General features: G+C 39.3%; 2 protein-coding genes across 2 annotated transcripts in view; both read left to right on the top strand.

Moving 5' to 3' along the window:
- LOC307129935 (uncharacterized protein) overlaps positions 1 to 22,943 on the top strand; it is a 91,239-nt gene that overhangs the window by 22,904 nt on the left and 45,392 nt on the right. The gene's annotated exons all lie outside the window — the stretch shown is intronic.
- LOC307129961 (uncharacterized protein) lies at positions 10,933 to 18,289 on the top strand. Its single transcript, XM_079822784.1, has 3 exons — positions 10,933 to 12,247; positions 16,541 to 16,596; positions 16,926 to 18,289. Exons 2-3 carry the CDS (start codon positions 16,584 to 16,586, stop codon positions 18,008 to 18,010), a joined length of 1,098 nt encoding a protein of 365 aa, XP_079678910.1. The 5' UTR covers positions 10,933 to 12,247; positions 16,541 to 16,583; the 3' UTR covers positions 18,011 to 18,289.

Genomic DNA, 22,943 nt, shown 5'->3' on the forward strand with positions numbered 1-22,943 from the left:
GGTCCTCTCTCGTCCTTCACTGGAGCCGCTCGTCTTTATATGCCTCCGTGCTCCCTCATGAGAGGACTCGAGACCGGTGTGCCTCGCAGGTGACGTTCATTCTCAATCACGCACACCGATCTCGCTCGCTCCTCCAATGTCTCTCGCTCATCGACCTCGCCACAGTAGTTTTAAGACTTTTTCAGGCAAGGATGTAGTTGTTTAAAGCTCAAATTTGTAAAGTTTATTTGTAAAGAGAGCGCCTATTTGAAAATTGTATCTGGCGTTTTCGGAGTTGTGAGATCCAGTCGATCAGCGAGCGCTGTTAACCCCGCCGAGGCCAGCCTTAACTCAGCTAGTCCTTCTAGCGTCTGCCGCCGGCTCTGATGTCTCTGTAGTGGTTAAACGTCAGATATAATACCTCTCTAACTGGCGATCTTTGGTCTCATTAATCTATAATTTATTCCCTGCCAAATCGTTTTGACTGAGGGCAAAGTGAAGTTTCATAACTTTATATTTTTAGGCTATTTAACTTTACCGTTGTAGCCGACTAGCGCTGACTTTGTTTGACTGAATTGTTTGCTTTATTTCTTGTATAGCTTCTTATACCTTTTACTTATACTTAAAGGTGGGGTAGGTAAGTATGATCTAAAACACTTTTGTCCAAATTTGTTTAAACTGTCTTTATATGTCAATACATAATTAAAATGTAAGTACTCTGAAAAAGAGAGTATAAAAATCGAGTGACTCTAGACTTTTTAATCTGCAATAAACACCGCTCATTATTTTCGTTCGGGCAGAAACCAGTGATTGGCTTGGGCGACTGTCACTCTCTCTCGCTACCATGGCTACCACCGCTTTTGCTACAGGATCTGCCCACATGCGCGCACCCCACTGTTGCCAAGTCGGGCTACTTCAGCACTGTTGCCGCGGCTGTTTTTCATGTCCGCGGGTTGAAGCGACCCCAATTATGTGATGTTTTGCCCCTGGATTTGCGAATTTTTGCAGGCAGCCCTACCAAAAAGACACATATTTTACCCCCCAAATGCGGAGAATTTTAACCGGAGAAACACGATTGGGCTTGTTTTGGGCTAGTTTTGAGTAGCAATTGGGCGGATTTTGTTGTGAAAACCTGGCAACCCTGGCGCACCCGTTTGAGTTCAAGATGCTGTATTTCTGCTGGACAGGTAATCTTTCATTTTGATTATAAATTTTTTTTGGTTTATGATTTCATGAAGCATGTCTCACTAGCACACGTAGCTGCCTAATATAGCTAACATAACATTACTTAGCATAAAGTTACAATGTTATACATTTAGCGAACCATTAGTAGAGTTGATAAATACTCAATATGCTTAGCTCAAGTTGATCGCTGTCGTGTTGAATTTCGCAAAATGTAACTTTAGATAACAAAATGCATGTGTAAAAGCTAGTACACCGCATCCAGGAACTTTTTTTAGAACTAAGTTAGCTTTAGCTACTACCCTCTGTCTAAACTCTTCTACCATGTTCACCGGGAACTTTACCTGCACGTTTATTTCGGCCCTTGGTTTGTTTTTATATACTCTACCAATGTTTACATCTTGTATCTGTGTGTGTCGTAGACACTGTGTTGTGTGTGTATTTTAAACTTTACCAGTATCGTTATTCTAGCTTGAGAGTGAGTACTAAAAGACATCTTATTTGTTTATATTCATAATGATAAAGTTAGATTTTTTATTACATGTGATTCTGACATGATGTCACTACATGCACTTCTTCTCCGCTCGTCTCTGGTAAATAATGCGTCTTTCAGCTGATCGCGGTCGGCGTAGCGCGTTCATGTGTTTTGGGGGCGTGGCTTTGGAAAGAGCCCAGAAGGGAGAAGGTGGAGTGAATGGAAATAATGAGCTGTCTTTAAAACAGTCGTGAGAGGTCTACAGACACTGAATTTTCATACTTTCTTTTTCAGAGTACTTACATTTTAATTATGTATTGATATATAAAGAAAGTTTTAACAAATTTGGAAAAAAAGTTTTTTAACCAAATCCTACCTAACCTACCCTACCTTTAACTTTTATTATGGCTATTATTGATCATATATAAACTGACATTTAACAAAAAAGTGTCTGGGTTGTGTTTTATGTCATTTACATACATGATAATCATATATATGCACATTGTCTAAACCACAGAAATCACATACATTAAATATCTAAGAACCACTATCATTGACAAGTTTTTTCTTAAAATATTAGTAATGTCAGCCATGGTTCTTGCATAATGTTTTATGTACAATAACAATTCTCACATGCAAGATATTAAAATGGCGCCACTTTTTGATCTCTCACTGTCCAATGACAGTGCATGTTACTTTTACAAGTGGAGAGGGTTTGGCTCTTCAAACTGAGGCGAAAGTTGATTGGTTGCTCCCATGTGTGTACTGTCCAATGGCATTTTTTAACTCGATTGACAAATGGATAAAGAAAACCATTTGGCAAAACGACAAAGATAAGCAATTGGCAAATAGAGAGAGAAAAGCGTTTGGCAAATGCTTTTTTAAATAAGTGATTTAAAATGTGCATTTAAAATGGTTTATTAATTTACTTTTTTTTGTTTAATTAATATGCGTTTTAAAACATTAATTAAATAAACAGTTTTAAATGTGTCTATTTATTTATACATTTAAAATGTTTTATTAAATGTATTGTTTTATTGTTTTATTTAACTACATTTAAAAACATGAATTAAATAAACAACTTTAAATGTGTCTATTAATTTGTCCATTTAAAAGTGATTGATTTATATAGATTTTTATGTTTGAATTATTAAATTGATCAATTGATTCTTCATTTTTTTTTCAAGTGTCACTCCTGGTCCTCCATAGTGGGCGTCAGTATCTCACAGTGATCACAGTTCACACCTGCAGTGAAGCCCCTCCCACAACAATTCACAGATAAATACTGGGAATATTCACATCATCCTACAAGAGAAGGACAAACTCCAGGTGTAGCAGCTGAAATCTGTGTGACTGTTAAAGATGGAGTTTATTAAAGAGGAAATTGAAGACACGAGTGATCCAGAACCATCCAGAATAAAACATGAAGATACTGAGGAACAAACAGGTTGGTGTCCATTCTTTATTCTTCAGTGATTCTGTGAATTAATAAGCAGAGAAATGCATCTAAATGTCCATAACCTTCACTTTTTTTTTCTTAAAAAAGTTGCCAATAAAGTCCTGTAAAATGTTGTTAATTGCTGTAAAATTGATTACAGTATTATTTTGCAAAGCAAGAGTAATTTGTAGTGGTTTTACAGTAACATTGAATTAAACTTTCTTCTAAGATGTATGTGACTTTTTTTAAATGAAAATGCAGGGATTATGAAATCATGCAAGCCCTGCATTTTTCGCGCACGGAAATCTGCAATTTATGCTGTGAAAGTGTGGCGTATTTGAAAAAATGCGCCCCCCGCATAAATATGCAGACTTTGATGATTATGCATTGAATTCTGCGATCGCATAATCACGTTTTTCTGGAGGGACTGGTTTGTTTTTTGCACACATAACATTAAAGTTGAACCACTGGAGTCACATGGACTATTTTAATTATGTTTTTCCTACCCTCAGTTTTATGAAGCTGTGCGAGTGATTTGTTTGTGCAACAAAAAAAAAGGAATTAATAATGCCTCTAATCTTCACTCGTTCTTGCACTGCTCCAGTTATCTGGATTTCAAATTAGAATGAAGCCCATGCAATCCCATAATGCCACACCACAGTAAGTTATTGTAAAAGCGCTTAAGCTACAGTAACAACACCTTATTACAGTTGACATGGAAATATACTGTGAAATTATGTTTAACCCATAATGCATTGTGAACTACAGCAACATCTTGTAAAAATGTTTGTGTAAAAACTACAGCAAATTGTTGGTGTTGTGTATTGCCTTTTTAATTGTATTGACAATTGAACATCAAAGATCTGATACTTTATACCCACATAGACCCCTGATCTCTTGTTTTCTTTTTAATGTTCACTTGAATTGTCACATTTATCCTCCTTGATCTGATTCTGACTACTTAATGTGTTTATTTCAGATCAGATGAAAGTGAGACACAAACTAAATGGAGTAAAGAAACTCTGTGACTTCAAAACTCAGGAAACAAAAGCCAAAAAGTTGCACATCTGCTCTCAGTGTGGAAAGAGTTTCAGACAAAAAGGAGTCCTTAACAAACACATGAGAATTCACACTGGAGAGAAACCGTATACATGCACTCAGTGTGGGAAGAGTTTTTCTCAAACATCAGGTCTCAGTAATCATCTGCGTGTTCACTCTGGAGAAAAACCATTTAATTGTGATCAGTGTGGGAAAGATTTTAAATCATCATCAAGTCTAAAAACACACCTGATAGTTCATTCAGATGAGAGACCTCATGTGTGTTCTCTCTGTGCAAAGAGTTTTTCACGGCTAAACAGTTTTAAAGATCACCAGAAAACACATGATGAAGTGAGAGATCATGTGTGTTGTGAATGTGGGAAAAGCTTTACTACAACTGGTGAACTGAAACTGCACCAAAGAATTCATACTGGAGAAAAACCTTACAAGTGCTCATACTGTGACAAGAGATTCACTCAGTCTCATCACCTGAAATCACATGAGCGACTTCATACTGGAGAGAAGCCGTTTCACTGCACTCAATGTGAGAAGAGTTTTACACATTTATCAAGCCTTCAAATTCATTTGAAAAAATCTTGCAAGTGAGCAGCATTTGTTTTCATGTCACATTCAAGTAAATAGTGTGAGATAAGAGTTTGTTCTAAAATCACAATATCATTGTTTAATTTTGTTAATTTGGTGAAGAGTTCTGAAAACTAGTGTAAGATTACAAATTTAAGTATATGTTTGAAAAACATCGTGTTTTACAGTTTGAGGTACAGCCTAGGTGTTTGAGACATTAGTCTTTTGTCTTTATGCACTCCCTGACCATTTAGCATGACAAACTTAGAGCAATACTGTCAGAGTGATTGGATTAGCATCTATGCATTTGAATGACACTGTTATGCTGATTGCATTAGGACTGATGACACGGTTATGTTTGGGATGTGTCCCTTTTACCTATACAACATTTGCATTCTTTTGTTTAGAGTGTCTCCTCGTCTACTGTATAATCCTTCCCCCTGAAATGTAGATAAATTACAGTGTTTTATACTGTTAGATGAGATTTGATGACTGCAGCTCCCAACAGCATGTGTTCTCAATAAAGAATCCTGCTGAAGAAAATATCCAAGTCTCCTGGGGCCTCATTTATAAAACTTTGCGTAGGATTTGCGTCAGAAGTGGCGTACGGATGAAACATAGGACGTACGTACGCACAGAAATATTCGGATTTATAAAACCGTGCGCACGCACATCCTACGCAGTTTTCCCTTAATAAATCACAATCAATTCTAAATGTAGCGCAGCTTTTGCGGCTTCATGTAACGCCCATAGTTGCCCATAAATAGTCCGTGAAACGCCCACAAGTTAATATTCATTGATTGCAAAATCATGGCAAACAGAGAGGAAATCAAAAAAATGTAACTTCACTCAATGTGAATTAGAAGTTATCGTTGGCGAGGTGGAAAAGAGGAGAACATTTTTGTTTTTGGAGGGCACAGTGTGGGCATTACTAATGCCAAAAAGGCACTTGAGTGGCAAAAGGTTGCAGACGCCGTAAATGCTGTAGCCTCACAACCTCGGACCGTGGCCGAAATAAAAAAGAAATGGTCGGACATCAAAGTCAAGGCAAAAAAGCGTCTAGCGCTCCATCGTGTGTCTGCCACGGGTGGGGGAAAGGGGACACCGGAGCTGACCCCTCTTGATGAGAGACTGGCGGCAATTATTGGGGAATCCCTATTAATCCCTATCCCTATTATCTACGTGGAAATGAGAAATAGTTCAGTGCAAATGTAATTTCTTGCCGCTTTCTGAATGGTTGAGACATACCGGTACGTTATTTTATAAAAAATCTATCTATCTATCTATCTATCTATCTATCTATCTATCTATCTATCTATCTATCTATCTATCTATCTATCTATCTATCTATCTATCTATCTATCTATCTATCTATCTATCTATCTATCTATCTATCTATCTATCTATCTATCTATCATATATCTGCTCCGCCAGACGGACACATTGACGAGATTATCAGTTTTGTACATTATTTCGTTCTGTTTACATATTATTTATGAGGATGAAATTGCATAACATGCCAATATTATTGCAGAACATATTTCACTTTTCTTTTTGCAAATATGTGTTAATTAGCATTTCTGTTGTAATTTTCGTTTGATTTTGTTTGTTTTACACTGCAGATCGATCAAACGGGTGTTCGTGTAGGCTGTTAATTGTAAGACTTGCTTTGTGAAGTCTTCATGTTATTTATGAGAGGCAGTAGGCCTATTGCCATTTCTTTTACATAACGGTCTACAGTTTCACACACTTTCACGTGTTTCTTCCATCTGCCGACGGCATCGCCATTTCTCATTTCACCCGTTTTTGTGCGTACGCCTGGGTCAGAGCTTGCGTGCAGGACCGCACATTTTCCCGTCAAGTTTGCTTTTTATAAATACCAATTATTGCGTAGAGAGCGGCGTACGCCTTCTTTTGTGCGTATGCAACGTTTATAAATGAGGCCCCTGGTCTCTGCTTCAAGGAACAAAAGAGTTTCCAACACTAGAAAGCCTTAAGATTTGAAGCTTCAACAGGAAACAAAGTCATTGTTGTGTTTTTTTTTTTTCTGGCAGGATGGATTGTGTGCTTGGCAGGTATTTCTTGAATTAGACATATTCATGTCATTTACTTATTTACCAGACTGATCTCATGAAATAGCGTATGTATGACACGCCAATTCGCTATGCCATTTTGGCGTGCTATCAAGACGCATAATCGATTTTTAGCGTGTTTATCAACGCCATTTCATTCTATCCCCCTACACTGTCCCTACCCCTAAACCTACCCATCACACACACACACACACACACACACACACACACACACACACACACACACACACTGCCCCTGCCCCTAAATCTACCCATGACAAAAAACATTCTGTATTTTTTTATTTAAAAAAAAAAAACATAAATTAGTATGTTTATAAATCCATTTACATGCACGCGGAATCACACGGCGTACACATGCACGCGGAATCACACGGCGTACACATGCACACGCATACACATGCACGCGGAATCACACGGCGTACACATGCACACGCATACACATGCACGCGGAATCACACGGCGTACACATACACGCGGAGATGATGTTCGTTTCGGCGTACACATACACGCGGAATCACACGGCGTAGACATACAAGCGGATAGCTGAAAATGCGTACAGATAACCCGCCATTTGGGTTTAGAAAGTGGCGTGTATGTTTACGCAAAGTCATGATGTCATGTTGCATTTACTAAGTGTACTATATTGTGTTCTGATTGTACTTGCACTTTATTGAAATAAATCAGAAACAACATCTTGTCTTTAATTAGTTTTGATCACATTAATGAGTTTAAAATGTTAATATATGACCTATGATAAATGTATTTGAGATGTACAGTATTATTGTCAACCAAGTGGTCTCGGGTGCGTTTCCCAAAAGCATTGTTAACCAACTTTGGTCGCAAGTTCTGTCGTAATCAGCAACAAGTCAGTGTTTCCCGAAAACATAGTTCCAACGAACATTCGCAAAGTTGTGTGGTTGCAATGACAGCTCTCGACCTGTGGTTAGAAGCATTTTGACTGCATGACATGTGGACTCAATAAATCCTCATCTTGAGCAAAATATGCAAGCTGAAATTTTGTCAAGAGATTTAAAGCACAGTTTTTGAAGTGTGTGCATGTGCGGCCGCCGTACGTGCTCTAGTACGTAATAACAATCTAGAAATAAAGCTAAATAACTGAGAAAAATTAGAAACCGTCATCAGATGCCATGTCTGTAATTTATAGCAAAACATCTAGTTCTGTCTGTCCATCTGGCGACTGTCTGTCCATCTGGCATCTTTCTGTTTGTCCGTCTGGTGTCTGTCTGTCTGGCATCTTTCTGTCTGGCGTCTGTCTGTCTGGCATCTGGCGTCTGTCCATCTGGTGTCTGTCCATCTGGCGTCTGTCTGGCGTCTGTCCATCTGGCATCTGTCCGTCTGGTGTCTGTCCGTCTGGCGTCTGTCTTTCTGGCGTCTGTCCGTCTGGCGTCTGTCCATCTGTTGTCTGTCCGTCTGGCGTCTGTCTGGTGTCTGTCCATCTGGCGTCTGGTGTCTGTCCGTCTGGCGTCTGTCCATCTGGCATCTGTCCATCTGGTGTCTGTCCATCTGGCGTCTGTCCGTCTGTTGTCTGTCCGTCTGGCGTCTGTCTGGCGTCTGTCTATCTAGTGTCTGTCTGTCCATCTGGTGTCTGTCCGTCTGGCGTCTGTCCATCTGGTGTCTGTCCGTCTGGCGTCTGTCTTTCTGCGGTCTGTCTGTCTGGCGTCTGTCCATCTGGTGTCTGTCTTTCTGGCGTCTGTCCGTCTGGCGTCTGTCCTTCTGGCGTCTGTCTGTCTAGCGTCTGTCTGTCTGGTGTCTGTCCGTCTGGCGTCCGTCTGGCGTCTGTCTGGTGTCTGTCCGTCTGGTGTCTGTCCGTCTGGCGTCTGTCCATCTGGCATCTGTCCATCTGGTGTCTGTCCATCTGGCGTCTGTCCATCTGTTGTCTGTCCGTCTGGCGTCTGTCTGGCGTCTGTCTATCTAGTGTCTGTCTGTCTGGTGTCTGTCCATCTGGCGCCTGGTGTCTGTCCGTCTGGCGTCTGTCCATCTGGTGTCTGTCCGTCTGGCGTCTGTCTTTCTGCGGTCTGTCTGTCTGGCATCTGTCCATCTGGTGTCTGTCTTTCTGGCGTCTGTCCGTCTGGCGTCTGTCCTTCTGGCGTCTGTCTGTCTAGCGTCTGTCTGTCTGGTGTCTGTCCTTCTGGCGTCTGTCCTTCTGGTGTCTGTCTTTCTGCCGTCTGTCTTTCTGGCGTCTGTCCGTCTGGTGTCTGTCCATCTAGCGTCTGTCCGTCTGGCATCTGTCCATCTGGCGTCTGTCTGTCCGTCCCTCTGTCTGTCTGTCCACCTGGCGTTTGTCTGGCGTCTTTCCGCCTGGCATCTATCTGATTCTGACTACTTAATGTTTATTTCAAACCAGATGGAAGTGAGACACAAACTAATGAAATAAAGAAACACTGTGACTTCAAAACTCAAGGAATAAAAGCCAAAAAGCTGCACACCTGCTCTCAGTGTGGAAAGAATTTCCAAAATAAAGGAAACCTTAACAAACACATGAGAATTCACACTGGAGAGAAACCGTATACATAGCCTGGCTCCACCCTCATACGTACTTCCGCTCAATTTTCATTTTCCTTCAGTACTCCGTCTGGGACTGCTGTATAGTCTTAGGTTTTCTCCAAATTTTTACCGGTCCAATCAGCGAACAGAGGGAGTGACTGTGAACGATGACGTTGATAGGCTAGTTTGAGTTGTAGTTCAGTAATGGCGGCGGAGAAAGATGCAAGCAAAGCCATTCATTCCGTTGTGGCACTGCTGCCGAATATCCAGAAGTTAAAGCTGGAGCAAGAATAATCTTTGCTGAGTTTTTTTGTGGGCCATAATGTTGTGTCCCGGGAAAAGTTAGATTTTCCAGCTCCCTCCGTTAGTGGTGAAGGAGTTGGCTGAAGCCCTATTCGGACAGTAATTGATTCGCGTGCGGTCGGAAGGTATTGTCATCATTTACAGGGGCTAGTCAGTGATTTTATTGCCGTCCGTCTCCCACCACCCGCGTAAAAAAATCCCCGGCCGAATTACCTACTGTTTTAGACAAACACCAAGGTTGTGTGGTAATTTAATTGCTGTTATTGAATTTTAATTGTCCGAATCCACATCTCTGAGTTTTCAAGAATATATCACTTCAAAATTCACTGTTTATATGCTTTTTGACCACTGCAGAGCACCGTACGGTTGTGCTGTATGGATGCATTTCTAGACTTGTATTTCTTTAAATGCTGGCAATTATTTTCAAGAGCAATATAGTTCATCACGCTCAAAAAATAAAAGGAAGAAAAGCACGTAAACATTTGAATTGGGCCATTATTTACAGCAGCATTTATTCTTATCATACCAAGCATATTACATTTTATTTACAGCACAATCATGTTACGGACCACGTGAGCAGCGCGTTCCCGATCACAAAACTCTCCCCTCCACCGTGAATATATCTCAATCCGAATGCACAAGGTTTTATCACTGAGATGGCTGCACATTTATTTTTACGGACTTCTATGTGAGAAATAAAGGCGAACAGCGCATGACATACGTCACGACCAAATGTTAGCGATTGGTTATGGCAGATCCAATAGTTTTAAACTTCAACAGAGTACCCGCCTTCAAGGAAGTAAACGCTTGTCAATGGAGAGTGGCCAGACTCTCTGTACAAATGAAATGTACAGGAGTCTGGTAGGACCAGGGTACCGTATACATGCACTCAGTGTGGAAAGAGTTTCTCAAGCATCAGTTCTCAGTCAGTCATCAAATCTAAAACGACACATGAAAGTAAATTCAAATGAGAGGCCTTATGTGTTCTTTCCGTGGAAGGAGTTTTTCATGGCTGTATAATTTTAAACAGCACCAGAAAACACATGATGAAGTGAGAGATCATATGTTGTGACTGTGGGAAGAGCTTTACTAAAGCTGTCTATCTGAAACATATCTTAATACTGTAATAAATATGTTTGGTATGTACAGTATTATTATCAACCAAATAGCCATTGCATCCTCATTTCAGAACTTCCTTGCACACCATTGGTAAGCCTAACATATTCATACTAAAAGCAAAAAAAAACTTAAATTTTGATTTCATGGATACTTTAAGAATATGCGGCCCCTTTAAGAAACATGAAACAGCGCGCACTGAGCATGCGCTGAAGAGACGAGAGACGAGACGAGCTGAAACTCTCACTGGTTGAAGCTGAAACGCAGTTAACGATCGTGAATGAAGGATAAATGTGCTATATTTTCTCCGGATGCCTTATATTTCCAGTCTGCAGGTGAGAGATGTTTACAGATTACAGAGTTTAACATTAAAAGCTCCAGAGTTTACAAAAGTTCTTCCAGCAGCACCTGACCAATCAAGAATAGCACTTATCATTCTATTAATTTTCTGTCTGTCTAATTTATTTTTAAAAAAATTATAATAACTGTCTTGTGTGTTCTGAGCTAGATTAACTGAGACTTGCTACAGCACTTGCATACTGTTGCCCTTGACTGTTCTAGTTGCTTCTTTTGCTCTCATTTGTAAGTCGCTTTGGATAAAAGCGTCTGCTAAATGACTAAATGTAAATGTAAAAAGTACAAATGTAACTAAATGTGTCCTGGTTTATTATTAGAGTGTAATAATATGTTGTAATAATGAGAGTTTTTCACAGACTCGGGTGTCCAACGACATGAGGGTGAGTAATTAATGACAGAATTTTCATTTTTGGGTGAACTAACCCTTTAACGATCGTGAATGAAGGATAAATGTGCTATATTTTCTCCGGATTCCTTATATTTCCAGTCTGCAGGTGAGAGATGTTTCTCAGATTACAGAGTTTAACATTAATCAGCTCCAGAGTTTATAAATGTAACTAAATGCGTGCTGGTTTATTAGTAGAGTGTAATAATATGTTGTCAGAGTTTTTCTCAGACTCTGACTCTATTACACCAATAAAATGTGCTTAATGTGCCACTTTACAGAAGATCTCAGACATCAGCATAATGAATGAGGTGAAAACGGAACTTTTGGAGACAAAGAGGCTTTTCATCAGCTCAGTTAAACATGATGGTCCTGTAGTTTCTCTCAAACTTTGGACAATATTTAAACAAACCTTGTTTTAAATGCAATTTATATCTAACTTGCATCAAAATACTCCATATTCCTGATAGAAAACATGTGTTTACTTCATTTAAGTGTATTCAAGTAATCCAACGTGAATTCAGGAACTTCTCTTTGATTTCTCCAGGTCTGGTCCTGTGGGCGTCAGTATCTCACAGTGATCACAGTTCACACCTGCAGTGAAGCCCCTCCCACAACAATTCACCAATAAATACTGGGAATATTCACATCATCCTACAAGAGAAGGACAAACTCCAGGTGTAGCAGCTGAAATCTGTGACTGTTAAAGATGGAGTTTATTAAAGAGGAGATTGAAGACGTGAGTTATCCAGAACCATCCAGAATAAAACATGAAGATACTGAGGAACAAATAGGTTGGTGTCCATTCTTGATTTTTTCAATGATTCTGGGAATTAATAAGCAGTATATGGATGATAAATGACAGAAATGCATCTAAATGACCATAACCTTAACTTTTTTGTAAAAAAAAAAAGTTGCCAATAAAGTCCTGTAAAATGTTGTTAATTGCTGTAAAATGTATTACTGTAGGCTATAATTTTGCAAAGCAACAGTAATTTACAGTTTAATGTGAAAATACAGTAATGTGTAGTGTTTTTTTACAGTAACATTGAATTAAACGTACTTTGTTTTAAAGCAATATTTAATTTCACTTAGGGATGAAACGATTACCGGTTTCACGATAAACCACGATAAAATTTAGTGACGGTTAGTAATATCGTATAAAATTTTATTATCATTAAAACCGCGTGTGATTATCACGGTTGTGAAAACTCGCGGTAAATCTTGTCCAGTCAGCGTCAGTCTGGCGCACCGCTGTTTTCTGAATGAGAATAAATGGCAGAAAGCAGTGACAGCACTTGGGGGATTGTTCTGCCTTCTAAAAGGACCAAATCTGAGGCGTGGTCATATTTTGGCTTTTACAAAAGTCCTGAGGGAAACTTAATCTAAGATGGTCACCTTGTCTGCAGAACATGCCAGAAGAAAGTCGCTGTAATAGGGAAAACACTTCAAAACTACGAACGCAAGGCAAGTGGACTTTGACCTCAATACCAAACCTACGTCTGGCAAATAATAACGTGAAGCGAACGAACAAATTCAGACAAGGCTAGGGTGACATTTAAGGGATAATATTCAGGGCTTGACATTAACAACCACCATTTGCGAGTGTAACGTTATTTCGGCTGCACACTAGTCACTCTGGCTGTTGAACTTATAATAGTCTTCTCAAAAGCCATCTGTTATAATCGCGTTGCGCATTATAAGCACTTACACGTGTTTCTATTGAGTTTATGAATGCAATATCTCATAATCAGAGGCGTTCAGATTAGCGGAGTTTTGTTCAGAGCGCGCGCGCCGCGCTCACTCGCTGAAATCTGCACTCAGATCAGAGATAAACGAGCGATGTATGCAGGAGATTCACTCATCATACAGTGGATGACTGTTTTTGTTCTATTTCAGCAGCGACAATGGTTTAAAAAAAACACAGCAGAACCACAGAGCATCTGATATGACTGGCATAACGCAGGCGAATTTAGGGACCGTCTGTAAAGTTACATACAACATTGGTAACGTTATACACGTTTCAAACTTCAATAGCATTTGAAGAGAATGACAGTCATAAAAAGACTGTAAAGTGTTCATCTAGGTGTCAGGTATGATGCACACATTTTGATATTTAATAAAATAAACTGTCAAATCATATGGAAATATGGATATGCATTATTTCACTAGGATACTGTTTGGGCTCTAACACAAAATATGCTAGATTTAAATGTGTCTGATAGAACACTGATGAGAATATTGCTTGGGAATATATTTACAGTGATAATATTAGAGATTATATTTACGACAAATTATTATTATTTATGTGTTATGCGTTGCTATTGATGATGGCCATTAAGGAAGGAAATCCCACAGAATCTAGCTTAAAAAAGTGCTTAGAGCTGCTTTAATTATTTGTTGTTTGTTGAATTTCAAATATAAAACTTGTTGAAATGTTTTAAGTGTGAGCATCTGTTCTTTTTGAACACTTTCATCTCGTTTGAACAAAACCGTGATAATATTGATAACCGTGATAATTTGGGTCACTATAATCGTGATGTTAAATTTCCATACCGTTTCATCCCTAATTTCACTAAAGTACAGCATCTACTCAGCAACTAATAAAAAGCCAAAACAGAAGTGACTTAAACTGCAATTCATCGACTGGCCGCAAGAGACAAGCTCCAGAAGAGAGCAGAATCTCATTGAGCCCCATGTTAAAATTACCAACTTTACAGCAGAAAAAAAACATGTTTACAGCCTGGGACAAATTGTGGTTTTAGTCTATACGGCTAATTTTGGCCTTCATGACAACTGTGAGGGGGGTGATTTTTTTTTTATAATGTAAACTCATTTGTTTACATTATATAAAGACTTAAAGTTCTGCATAACTAAGGGCGTGGCCACTTTGAGTGACGATTGATATTGAGAAATAACAAAAATCTACAAACAGCTGTATAATGGGAGATGAAAAAACAGAGGGGAAGGGAGAAAAAAGAAAAGAAAACAAACAAATAGGTAGTGAAAGACAGATCTTGTAATTACAATGTCTTTAAGGAGTAGTTAGATATTAAAGGGTATGTAGTAATTTATACATTTTTTTGATTTAACCTTTTTTTTAAAAGCCACTTTATATGTAGAACATTAACTTTCAATAAAATGATGGTCAATCAACAGAATGTGTAGCATTTTGGTACCAAAAAAATAAAGAATAAATTCTTTGCTTATTCTTTGTGTTTATTCTTTTGCACACAAAAAGTATTCTCATGGCTTCATAACATTAAGGTTGAACCACTGGAGTGAAATGGACTATTTTAACCATGTCTTTACTTCCTTTTTGAGCATTGAAAGTGGTAATTAAATTACTGTCTATGGAGGGGTCAGAAAGCTCTCGGATTTCATAATAAATATTCTCATTTGTGTTCTGAAGATGAATGAAGGACATGAGGGTGAGGAATTAATTACAATTTTTGGGTAAAATAACTCTTTAATATACACCCTCAAAGTCCATTAACCTTCTGAGATGAGGACACACACACTGTTCAGTGTTTCCCCTAGGTTTACAGGTTACGGATACGTGGTGTTGCCATAGACAATAAATAAATTAATTTGGTAAATAAATATAAACAAAATTTTTTTTATACATCACACAACTATTTACAACACTAAAGAGGTTGGCTTTGCTTGAGTTGTTTCTCCGGATTTTGTTGCTTTTAAGAAAGAAAAAAAACGAATTTTTGCCTGTTTAGGTTCGTCACCTTCTCCATTGCATTTTTACATTTTTACCACTAAAGTTACTACACGCAAATCCGTGTTTTTTTGTTTTTGTTTGTTTTGTTGGGAATATATTTCAGGGCTCAATGCTAAGGATTTTTTTCAGGGGTTCAAATTTTTACTTGCCCTGCCAGAATTTTCACTGACCCCACCACAAAAAAACTGATAAATAAAATAGGCCTAGTATTGTTTTTGAGCCATGTAAGCTTAATAAATAAGGTTATGACTCTAAAAACTAATATCCTAACTCATATAATTTTTTTATATTGTTAAAGACAGTCAATAATAAAATAAGAACACATAATCAAATTACGAGCAAAAGCACAAAAAAATACAGCAGAACAAACATATACAAATGAAATAAACAGTTATTTTCATGTAAGTCTAAACTAGATTGTCAAGTACAAAAATAGTAATTAAATGTAAAATATCACTGCATAGTCTGCATAAAATGATATGTCACTGCATATAAATACAGATTAACTCTTATTAAAAGTTATTCAGTCAAGAGCAGTGAGTGATTTTTTTTGTCTTTTGTTATCTCAATATTTATATAGCCAATGACGATATTTTCCGGCTTTCCGTGTGTTCACTGTTATACGGTAGGGGGCGCTGTAGCGCATTTGTAGCGCACTGGACCACCGGGCAATTCTTATTGTCGACCGTAATGACAAATATTTTTGTTTTGGGAGGGCGGTAGCAATGGTAGGGGAAACACTGCTGTTGTTCCTCTTCTCTTTGTGCTTGTTGTCTCAGTTTTGGCTCCAGTGAGTGTTGTGATTTCAACAGAACATCTGCACAAAAATACAAGCAAAAGCTTGAGAATAATGTTCAGAATTGAATGAAAGTAGCTCAATAAAATTAAAGGTCCCATGGCATGAAATTTAATGTTTTTTTAACATTAATATGAGTTCCCCTAGCCTGTATATGGTCCCCAAGTGGCTAGACATTTCGATAGGTGTAAACCGAGTTCTGGCTGTCCTGCATACTTTTCCCTCATGTCGTTCTGCAAGACCTTTGTTCTTCTTCAGAACACAAATTAAGATATTTTTGATGAAATCCGAGAGCTCTCTGACCCCTCCTTACACAACAACACAATGACCACTTTGAAGGCCCAGAAAGGTAATAAAGACATCATTAAAATTCAAATTAAAGCCATGTGACTCCAGTGGTTTATCCTCAATTTTATGAAGCTGCGCGAGTGATTTGTTTGTGCAAAAAAACCATTTGCTTAGACATTAAATTAAATAAATATAGAATATATTTTTAAAGAACTTGCCAGGAATTATGAATAATGCCTCTAATCTTCACTCGTTCTCGCACTGCTCCAGTCATCTGGATTTCAAATTTGAATGAAGCCCATGCAATCCCATAATGCCACACCACAGTAAGTTATTGTGAAAGCGCTTAAGCTACAGTAACAACACCTCCTTGTTATAAATGAATTACAGTTGACATGGAAATATACTGTAAAATGTTGTTTGACCCATAATGTATTGCGAACTAGAGCAACATATTGTATAATTTTTGCTGTAAAAAAATGAGTAGTATTGGTTTTGCCTTTTAAATTGTTTCTTTAACAATTGAACCTCAAAAATCTGATAATTTATACCCACAAAGACAGACCCCAGATCTCGTTTTCTTTTTAATGTTCACTTGAATTGACACATTTATCCTCCTTGAACAGATTCTGACTACTTAATGTGTTTATTTCAGATCAGATGAAAGTGAGACACAAACTAAATGATGTAAAGAAACTCTGTGACTTCAAAACTCAGGAAACAAAAGCCAAAAAGTTGCACATCTGCTCTCAGTGTGGAAAGAGTTTCAGACAAAAAGGAGACCTTAACAGACACATGAGAATTCACACTGGAGAGAAACCGTATACATGCACTCAGTGTGGGAAGAGTTTTAATCGTACAACAGCTCTCAGTCATCATCTGCGTGTTCACTCTGGAGAAAAGCCATTTAACTGTGATCAGTGTGGTAAAGATTTTAAAAAATCATCAAGTCTAAAAACACACCTGCTAGTTCATTCAGAAGAGAGACCTCATGTGTGTTCTCTCTGTTCAAAGAGTTTTTCACGACTGATCAGTTTTAAACAGCACCAGAAAACACATGATGAAGTGAAAGATCATGTGTGTTGTGACTGTGGGAAGAGCTTTACTAGAGCTGATGATCTGAAACGGCACCAAAGAATTCATACTGGAGAAAAACCTTACAAGTGCTCATACTGTGACAAGAGATTCACTCAGTCTGGAGCCCTGAAAGAACATGAGCGAGTTCATACTGGAGAGAAGCCGTACGACTGCACTCGGTGTGAGAAGAGTTTCAGAGATGCAAAAGGTTTAAAAATTCATCTGCTCCGTCACTCTGGAGAAAAACCATTTAACTGTGATCAGTGTGGTAAAAAGTTCATTTCATCATCATATCTAAAACAACACCTGAAAGTTCATTCAGATGAGAGAACTCATGTGTGTTCACTCTGTGGAAAGAGTTTTTCAAGGCTGGACAGTTTTAAACAGCACCAGAAAACACATGATGAAGTGAGAGATCATGTGTGTTGTGACTGTGGGAAGAGCTTTACTAGAGCTGACCATCTGAAACAGCACCAAAGAATTCATACTGGAGAAAAACCTTACAAGTGCTCATCTTGTGACAAGAGTTTCACTCAGTCTGGAAACCTGAAATCACACGAGCTAGTTCATACTGAAGAGAAGCCGTACTACTGTACTCAGTGTGAGAAGAGTTTTAAACGTTTATCAAACCTTCAAACTCATTTGAAAAAATATTGCAAGTGAGCAGCATTTGTTTTGATGTCACATTCAAGTAAGTAGTGTGAGATAAAATGGAGTTTGTTCTAAAATCACAATATCATTGTTCAATTTTGTCAATTTGTTGAAAAGCTCTGAAAACTAGAAAGCCTTAAGATTTGAAGCTTCAACAGTAAATAAAGTCATTGTTGTGTTTTTTTCTGGCAGGATGGATTGTGTGCTTGGCAGGTCTTTCTTGAATTAGATATATTCATGTAATTTACTAAGTGTACTATATTGTGTTCTGATTTTACTTGCAATTATGAGAAAATAAAACTGAAACAACATCTTGTCTTTAATTAGTTTTGATCACATTAATGAGTTTAAAATGTTAATATATGACCTATGATAAATATGTTTGAGATGTACAGTATTATTGTCAACCAAGTGGTCTCGGGTGCGTTTCCCGAAAGCATTATTAACCAACTTTGGTCGCAAGTTCCGTCGTAATCAGCAACAAGTCAGTGTTTCCCGAAACCATAGTTCCAACGAACATTCGCAAAGTTGTGTGGTTGCAACGACAGCTCTCGACCTGTGGTTAGAAGCATGACATGTGGACTCAATAAATCCTTATCTTGAGCAAAATAAGCAAGCTGACATTTTTTCAAGAGATTTAAAGCGTTTTTGAAGAGTGTGCATGTGCGTACGTGCTCTAGTACGTAATAACGAGCCTATGATTGAATCTGGAAATAAATCTAAATAACTGAGAAAAATGAGAATGCCATGTCATCAGATGCCATGTCTGTAATTTATAGCAAAACATCTAGTTCTGTCTGTCCATCTGTCTGTCCATCTGTTGTCTGTTTGTCCATCTGACGTCTGTCTGTCTGGCGTCTGTCCATCTGGCGTCTGTCTGTCTGGCATCTGTCTGTCTGGCATCTGTCTGTCTGGCATCTGTCTGTCCATCTGGCATCTGTCTGTCTGGCATCGGTCTGTCTGTCTGGCGTCGGTCTGTCTGTCTGGTGTCGGTCTGTCTGGCATCTGTCCGTCGGGCGTTTGTCAGTCTGGCATCTGTCTGTCCATCTGGCGTCTGTCTGGCATCTGTCCGTCTGGCGTCGGTCTGTCTCTCTGGTATCTGTCCGTCGGGCGTCTGTCTGTCTGTCTGGCATCTGTCCATCTGGCGTCTTTCCGTCTGGCGCCTGTCTGATTCTGACTACTTAATGTTTATTTCAGACCAGATGGAAGTGAGACACAAACTAATGAAAAATAGAAACTCTGTGACTTCAAAATTCAAGGAATAAAAGCCAAAAAGCTGCACACCTGCTCTCAGTGTGGAAAGAGTTTCCAGAATAAAGGAAACCTTAACAAACACATGAGAATTCACACTGGAGAGAAACCGTATACATGCACTTCATGTGAAAAGAGTTTCTCAAGCATCAGTTCTCAAGTCAGTCATCAAGTCTAAAACGACACATGAAAGTTCATTCAAATGAGAGGCCTTATGTGTGTTCTTTCCGTGGAAAGAGTTTTTCAGTGTCTTCACTTTTATCTTTTTACACATTCATTTCCCACATATAATTCAATGAGGAAAGGAAAAACAAAAATGTAAAAAAGCATGTTGACTACTTGAACATACATTTTGCTCTCCTTTTATTTTGGCCAGCAAATTTCTCAATGACTCTCTGATTAAAGTGAAGGGTCAAGGGTCAAGCCAAACATCACTTGTCTCTTCATCAGACACATATCCTTCAAGAATGATTTTATGTTCAATATTAAAATAAGAATGAATGATAATCAAGTTATAACAGTGTCCTACATTTGATAAATCAGTTCTCTATATTCAAGGAGTGATTTTGAATATTGTAGTGTTTTAGTTGCTCTGTGCTTTTGAATCCAGCTCTGATGTCTGTGTCAAGATGTGCTGACAGGCAAATGTCCTTGGTGTTTGAAGTGAGAAGAGCTCAGCATGTGTTAACTGTATGTCTTCCTAAAGCGACCCCCGGGGTCATCTATGTTACAGCTATGTGACTCTTTTGGGGACTCAAAATGTAACAGAAATGTACCTCTCTGATATACTTTTCTTTCTTTATAGAATAGAATAAAGTCACTTCTGTACTAAATGTAGTATCAGCATGTTTTGCAGATTCAGCTTTGTTGATAGTTAGTTAAGATGTCCCGACCTTGATGGAAACTGGTATTCTCTGGAGTATTGTGTGTGTGCGTTGTATGATTTGTGCAGATTCAGTATTGGAGATGGTCCTTTCGGCAGACGATTCTAGACTTGGAGGCGTCTTTTCTATGACCTCCGAGGTCACTGGGGCCTAATCTGGGCCTGGGCGACATCAAGTCTACGCATTTTTAGAGATATATGCTCCTATCTGTCTACGTGTGGAAAGTTGTTTACGTTGCATGTTGTTAGAACCAATCAGAATCATTTCCACATGGCAGTAATGACGTGTCTAGACCTTGAAAACCGTATAACTGTTCAGAAAATTGTGTGTACGTTAGACGGAGGCGGGGAGACTGTTAGAGGGAGCGCGGCCTACAAACTCCTCTTGAAGCTGGCTTCTGCTGATGAAACTGCAAACTATTCTTCAGTAAATTTTTCTTTAATTAATCTCACTCCTGACTCTTGGTCTTCATTTTTCACTACTGGTCCTGGGTCCTAAGCTGTTACCCCAACAAAAGTCAGTCATCTCAGTAGTGTCATGACGTTTGCAATGTTCAGTCAGATATTTGAGGTCTCTTACCCCTGTTGTTGTCCACAAAACTTCAGTACCGACACTTAGAAATAAAAGACAGGGAAAGCAATAAAGGGAATTGCTAAAAACACATCCATCCAGCCACTTACGTTTCTCATGACAAGCGCAGGTGAAGCTCTGAGTGCAGCTGCGTCCTGTCACTGGCCTGCTGCTGGATTTGTAAATCGCATTTGGATCCTTTAAAAAAAAATGTCTTCCAACGAACGCCTTGTGAAAGAATTTGGTTTAACTGCTGCCATCTTTACGAAACTGATCATCCTAATAAGGTCTTGGCGGAGTCGGAGTGACTGTGTCGCCCGCGCACTTTCGCTTTAGTGGCCAAGAGTGTAAAGTTGAATGACAGGTGACGAGAACCAATCAGATTGGATAAAATAACATGCATCCAATTCTGATTCACCAGGGACACAACGACCTGCGTCCGGAGGAGAATCTTTAAAGGCCCGGGTATACTTCACTTACCGCGCCCGGACGCGTCACGCGCGCAGCCCTGTCCGCGCTTCTTTTAAAGTATACTACACAACGGATGCGCGCCGAGGATCGCGTTCGACACATGCGCAGTAAAAAAGTGTCTATGCTCTACCAGACATCGGAGGGCAGCACTGAGTCCTGTCATCAAAGGGACATTTGCTGGGCATGATCGGAGAAGAACTGTAGTGGATCCACCATTGCAACATAGTTTGGAAGAAACACTGAAGAATCAAAAATTCTCTCTTTTTTTTCAAGCGTGTTGTTTTTAAACCGGTCTTTGCACACTCTTCTTCGACGGCTGAACACTGTGCTCAATACTGTGTGTATTGACACCTAGTGGACTCTTCTGTACTGCTGGCGCATGCGCTGTTGCACGCGGACCGTCCGGACGGGGTGTGCGGCCGGCCGCGAGCCCTCCGAATGACGAAAATTACGTCATGCGGGCGGTGCACGAACGCGGACGGCCGAAGTATACCCGGGCCTTAAGAACAAATTAGAGACCAGCTTCAGGTCACATGCTGCCCGTAGATTTTTAGACTCAGATAGACATCCATTTGTCCGGCGTCCCTCACGCATGAAACCACATGAAACATATTGAAGAACATATAAAATAGTTAACCCATCAAAGCCAGTTTTTATTAAATGCTGAGGCATTTATTTCACTTTTATATCATTTTTGTATACATGTATATTTCTGGAATTTTGATGGGGGCGGCGCCCAGCGCCCTCTATTGACCAGCCGCCACTGCTAAAAGCAAAAAAACCCTACATTTTGATTTCATGGACACTTTAAGAATATGCGGTCCCTTTAAGAAACATGAAACCGCGCGCACTGAGCATGCGCAGAAGAGACGAGACGAGCTGAAACTCTCACTAGTTGAAGCTGAAACGCTGTTAACGATCGTGAATGAAGGATAAATGTGCTATATTTTCTCCGGATTCCTTATATTTCCAGTCTGCAGGTGAGAGATGTTTCTCAGATTACAGAGTTTAACATTAATCAGCTCCAGAGTTTATAAATGTAACTAAATGCGTGCTGGTTTATTATTAGAGTGTAATAATATGTTGTCAGAGTTTTTCTCAGACTCTGACTCTATTACACCAATAAAATGTGCTTAATGTGCCACTTTACAGAAGATCTCAGACATCAGCATAATGAATGAGGTGAAAACGGAACTTTTGGAGACAAAGAGGCTTTTCATCAGCTCAGTTAAACATGATGGTCCTGTTGTTTCTCTCAGACTTTGGACAAGATTTAAACAAACCTTGTTTTAAATGCAATTAATAGGGCTCGGGCGTATGACGTCATTACTTTGCGTGGCGGCCATGTTGATGGCCTCATTTGCTGCTACTCGGACTACTGCGCACTGTTTATAGACGTGCTCCCTCTCAGTTGTGTGTCTTAATTTGGCGTAATTATTGGAAACCATGGTAAACCGTTGCTGTATTGTGGGGTGTAACACTAGATCACATAATCGCCATGGGAAAAAGTTCGAAAATGGATTAACTGAGTCGTCGGCTCGCTTGGATCGCGCTTGTAAGACAAACTGTTACATGGGGATATGGTGTTGGCTGATCGCGGCTTTGACATAAAGGACAGTGTGGGACTTATGTGTGCCGAGGTAAAGATCCCTGCTTTCACAAAAGGACGCTGTCAGCTGATGCAAGAGATGTGGGGAGCACAAGAAAAAATGCCCACCTCCGAATTCACGTGGAAAGGGTGATTGTAACCGTCCGCAACAAGTACACTA

This window comes from Gobio gobio, assembly GCF_949357685.1.
Source record: "Gobio gobio genome assembly, chromosome: 8".
NCBI classification, from domain to species: domain Eukaryota; kingdom Metazoa; phylum Chordata; class Actinopteri; order Cypriniformes; family Gobionidae; genus Gobio; species Gobio gobio.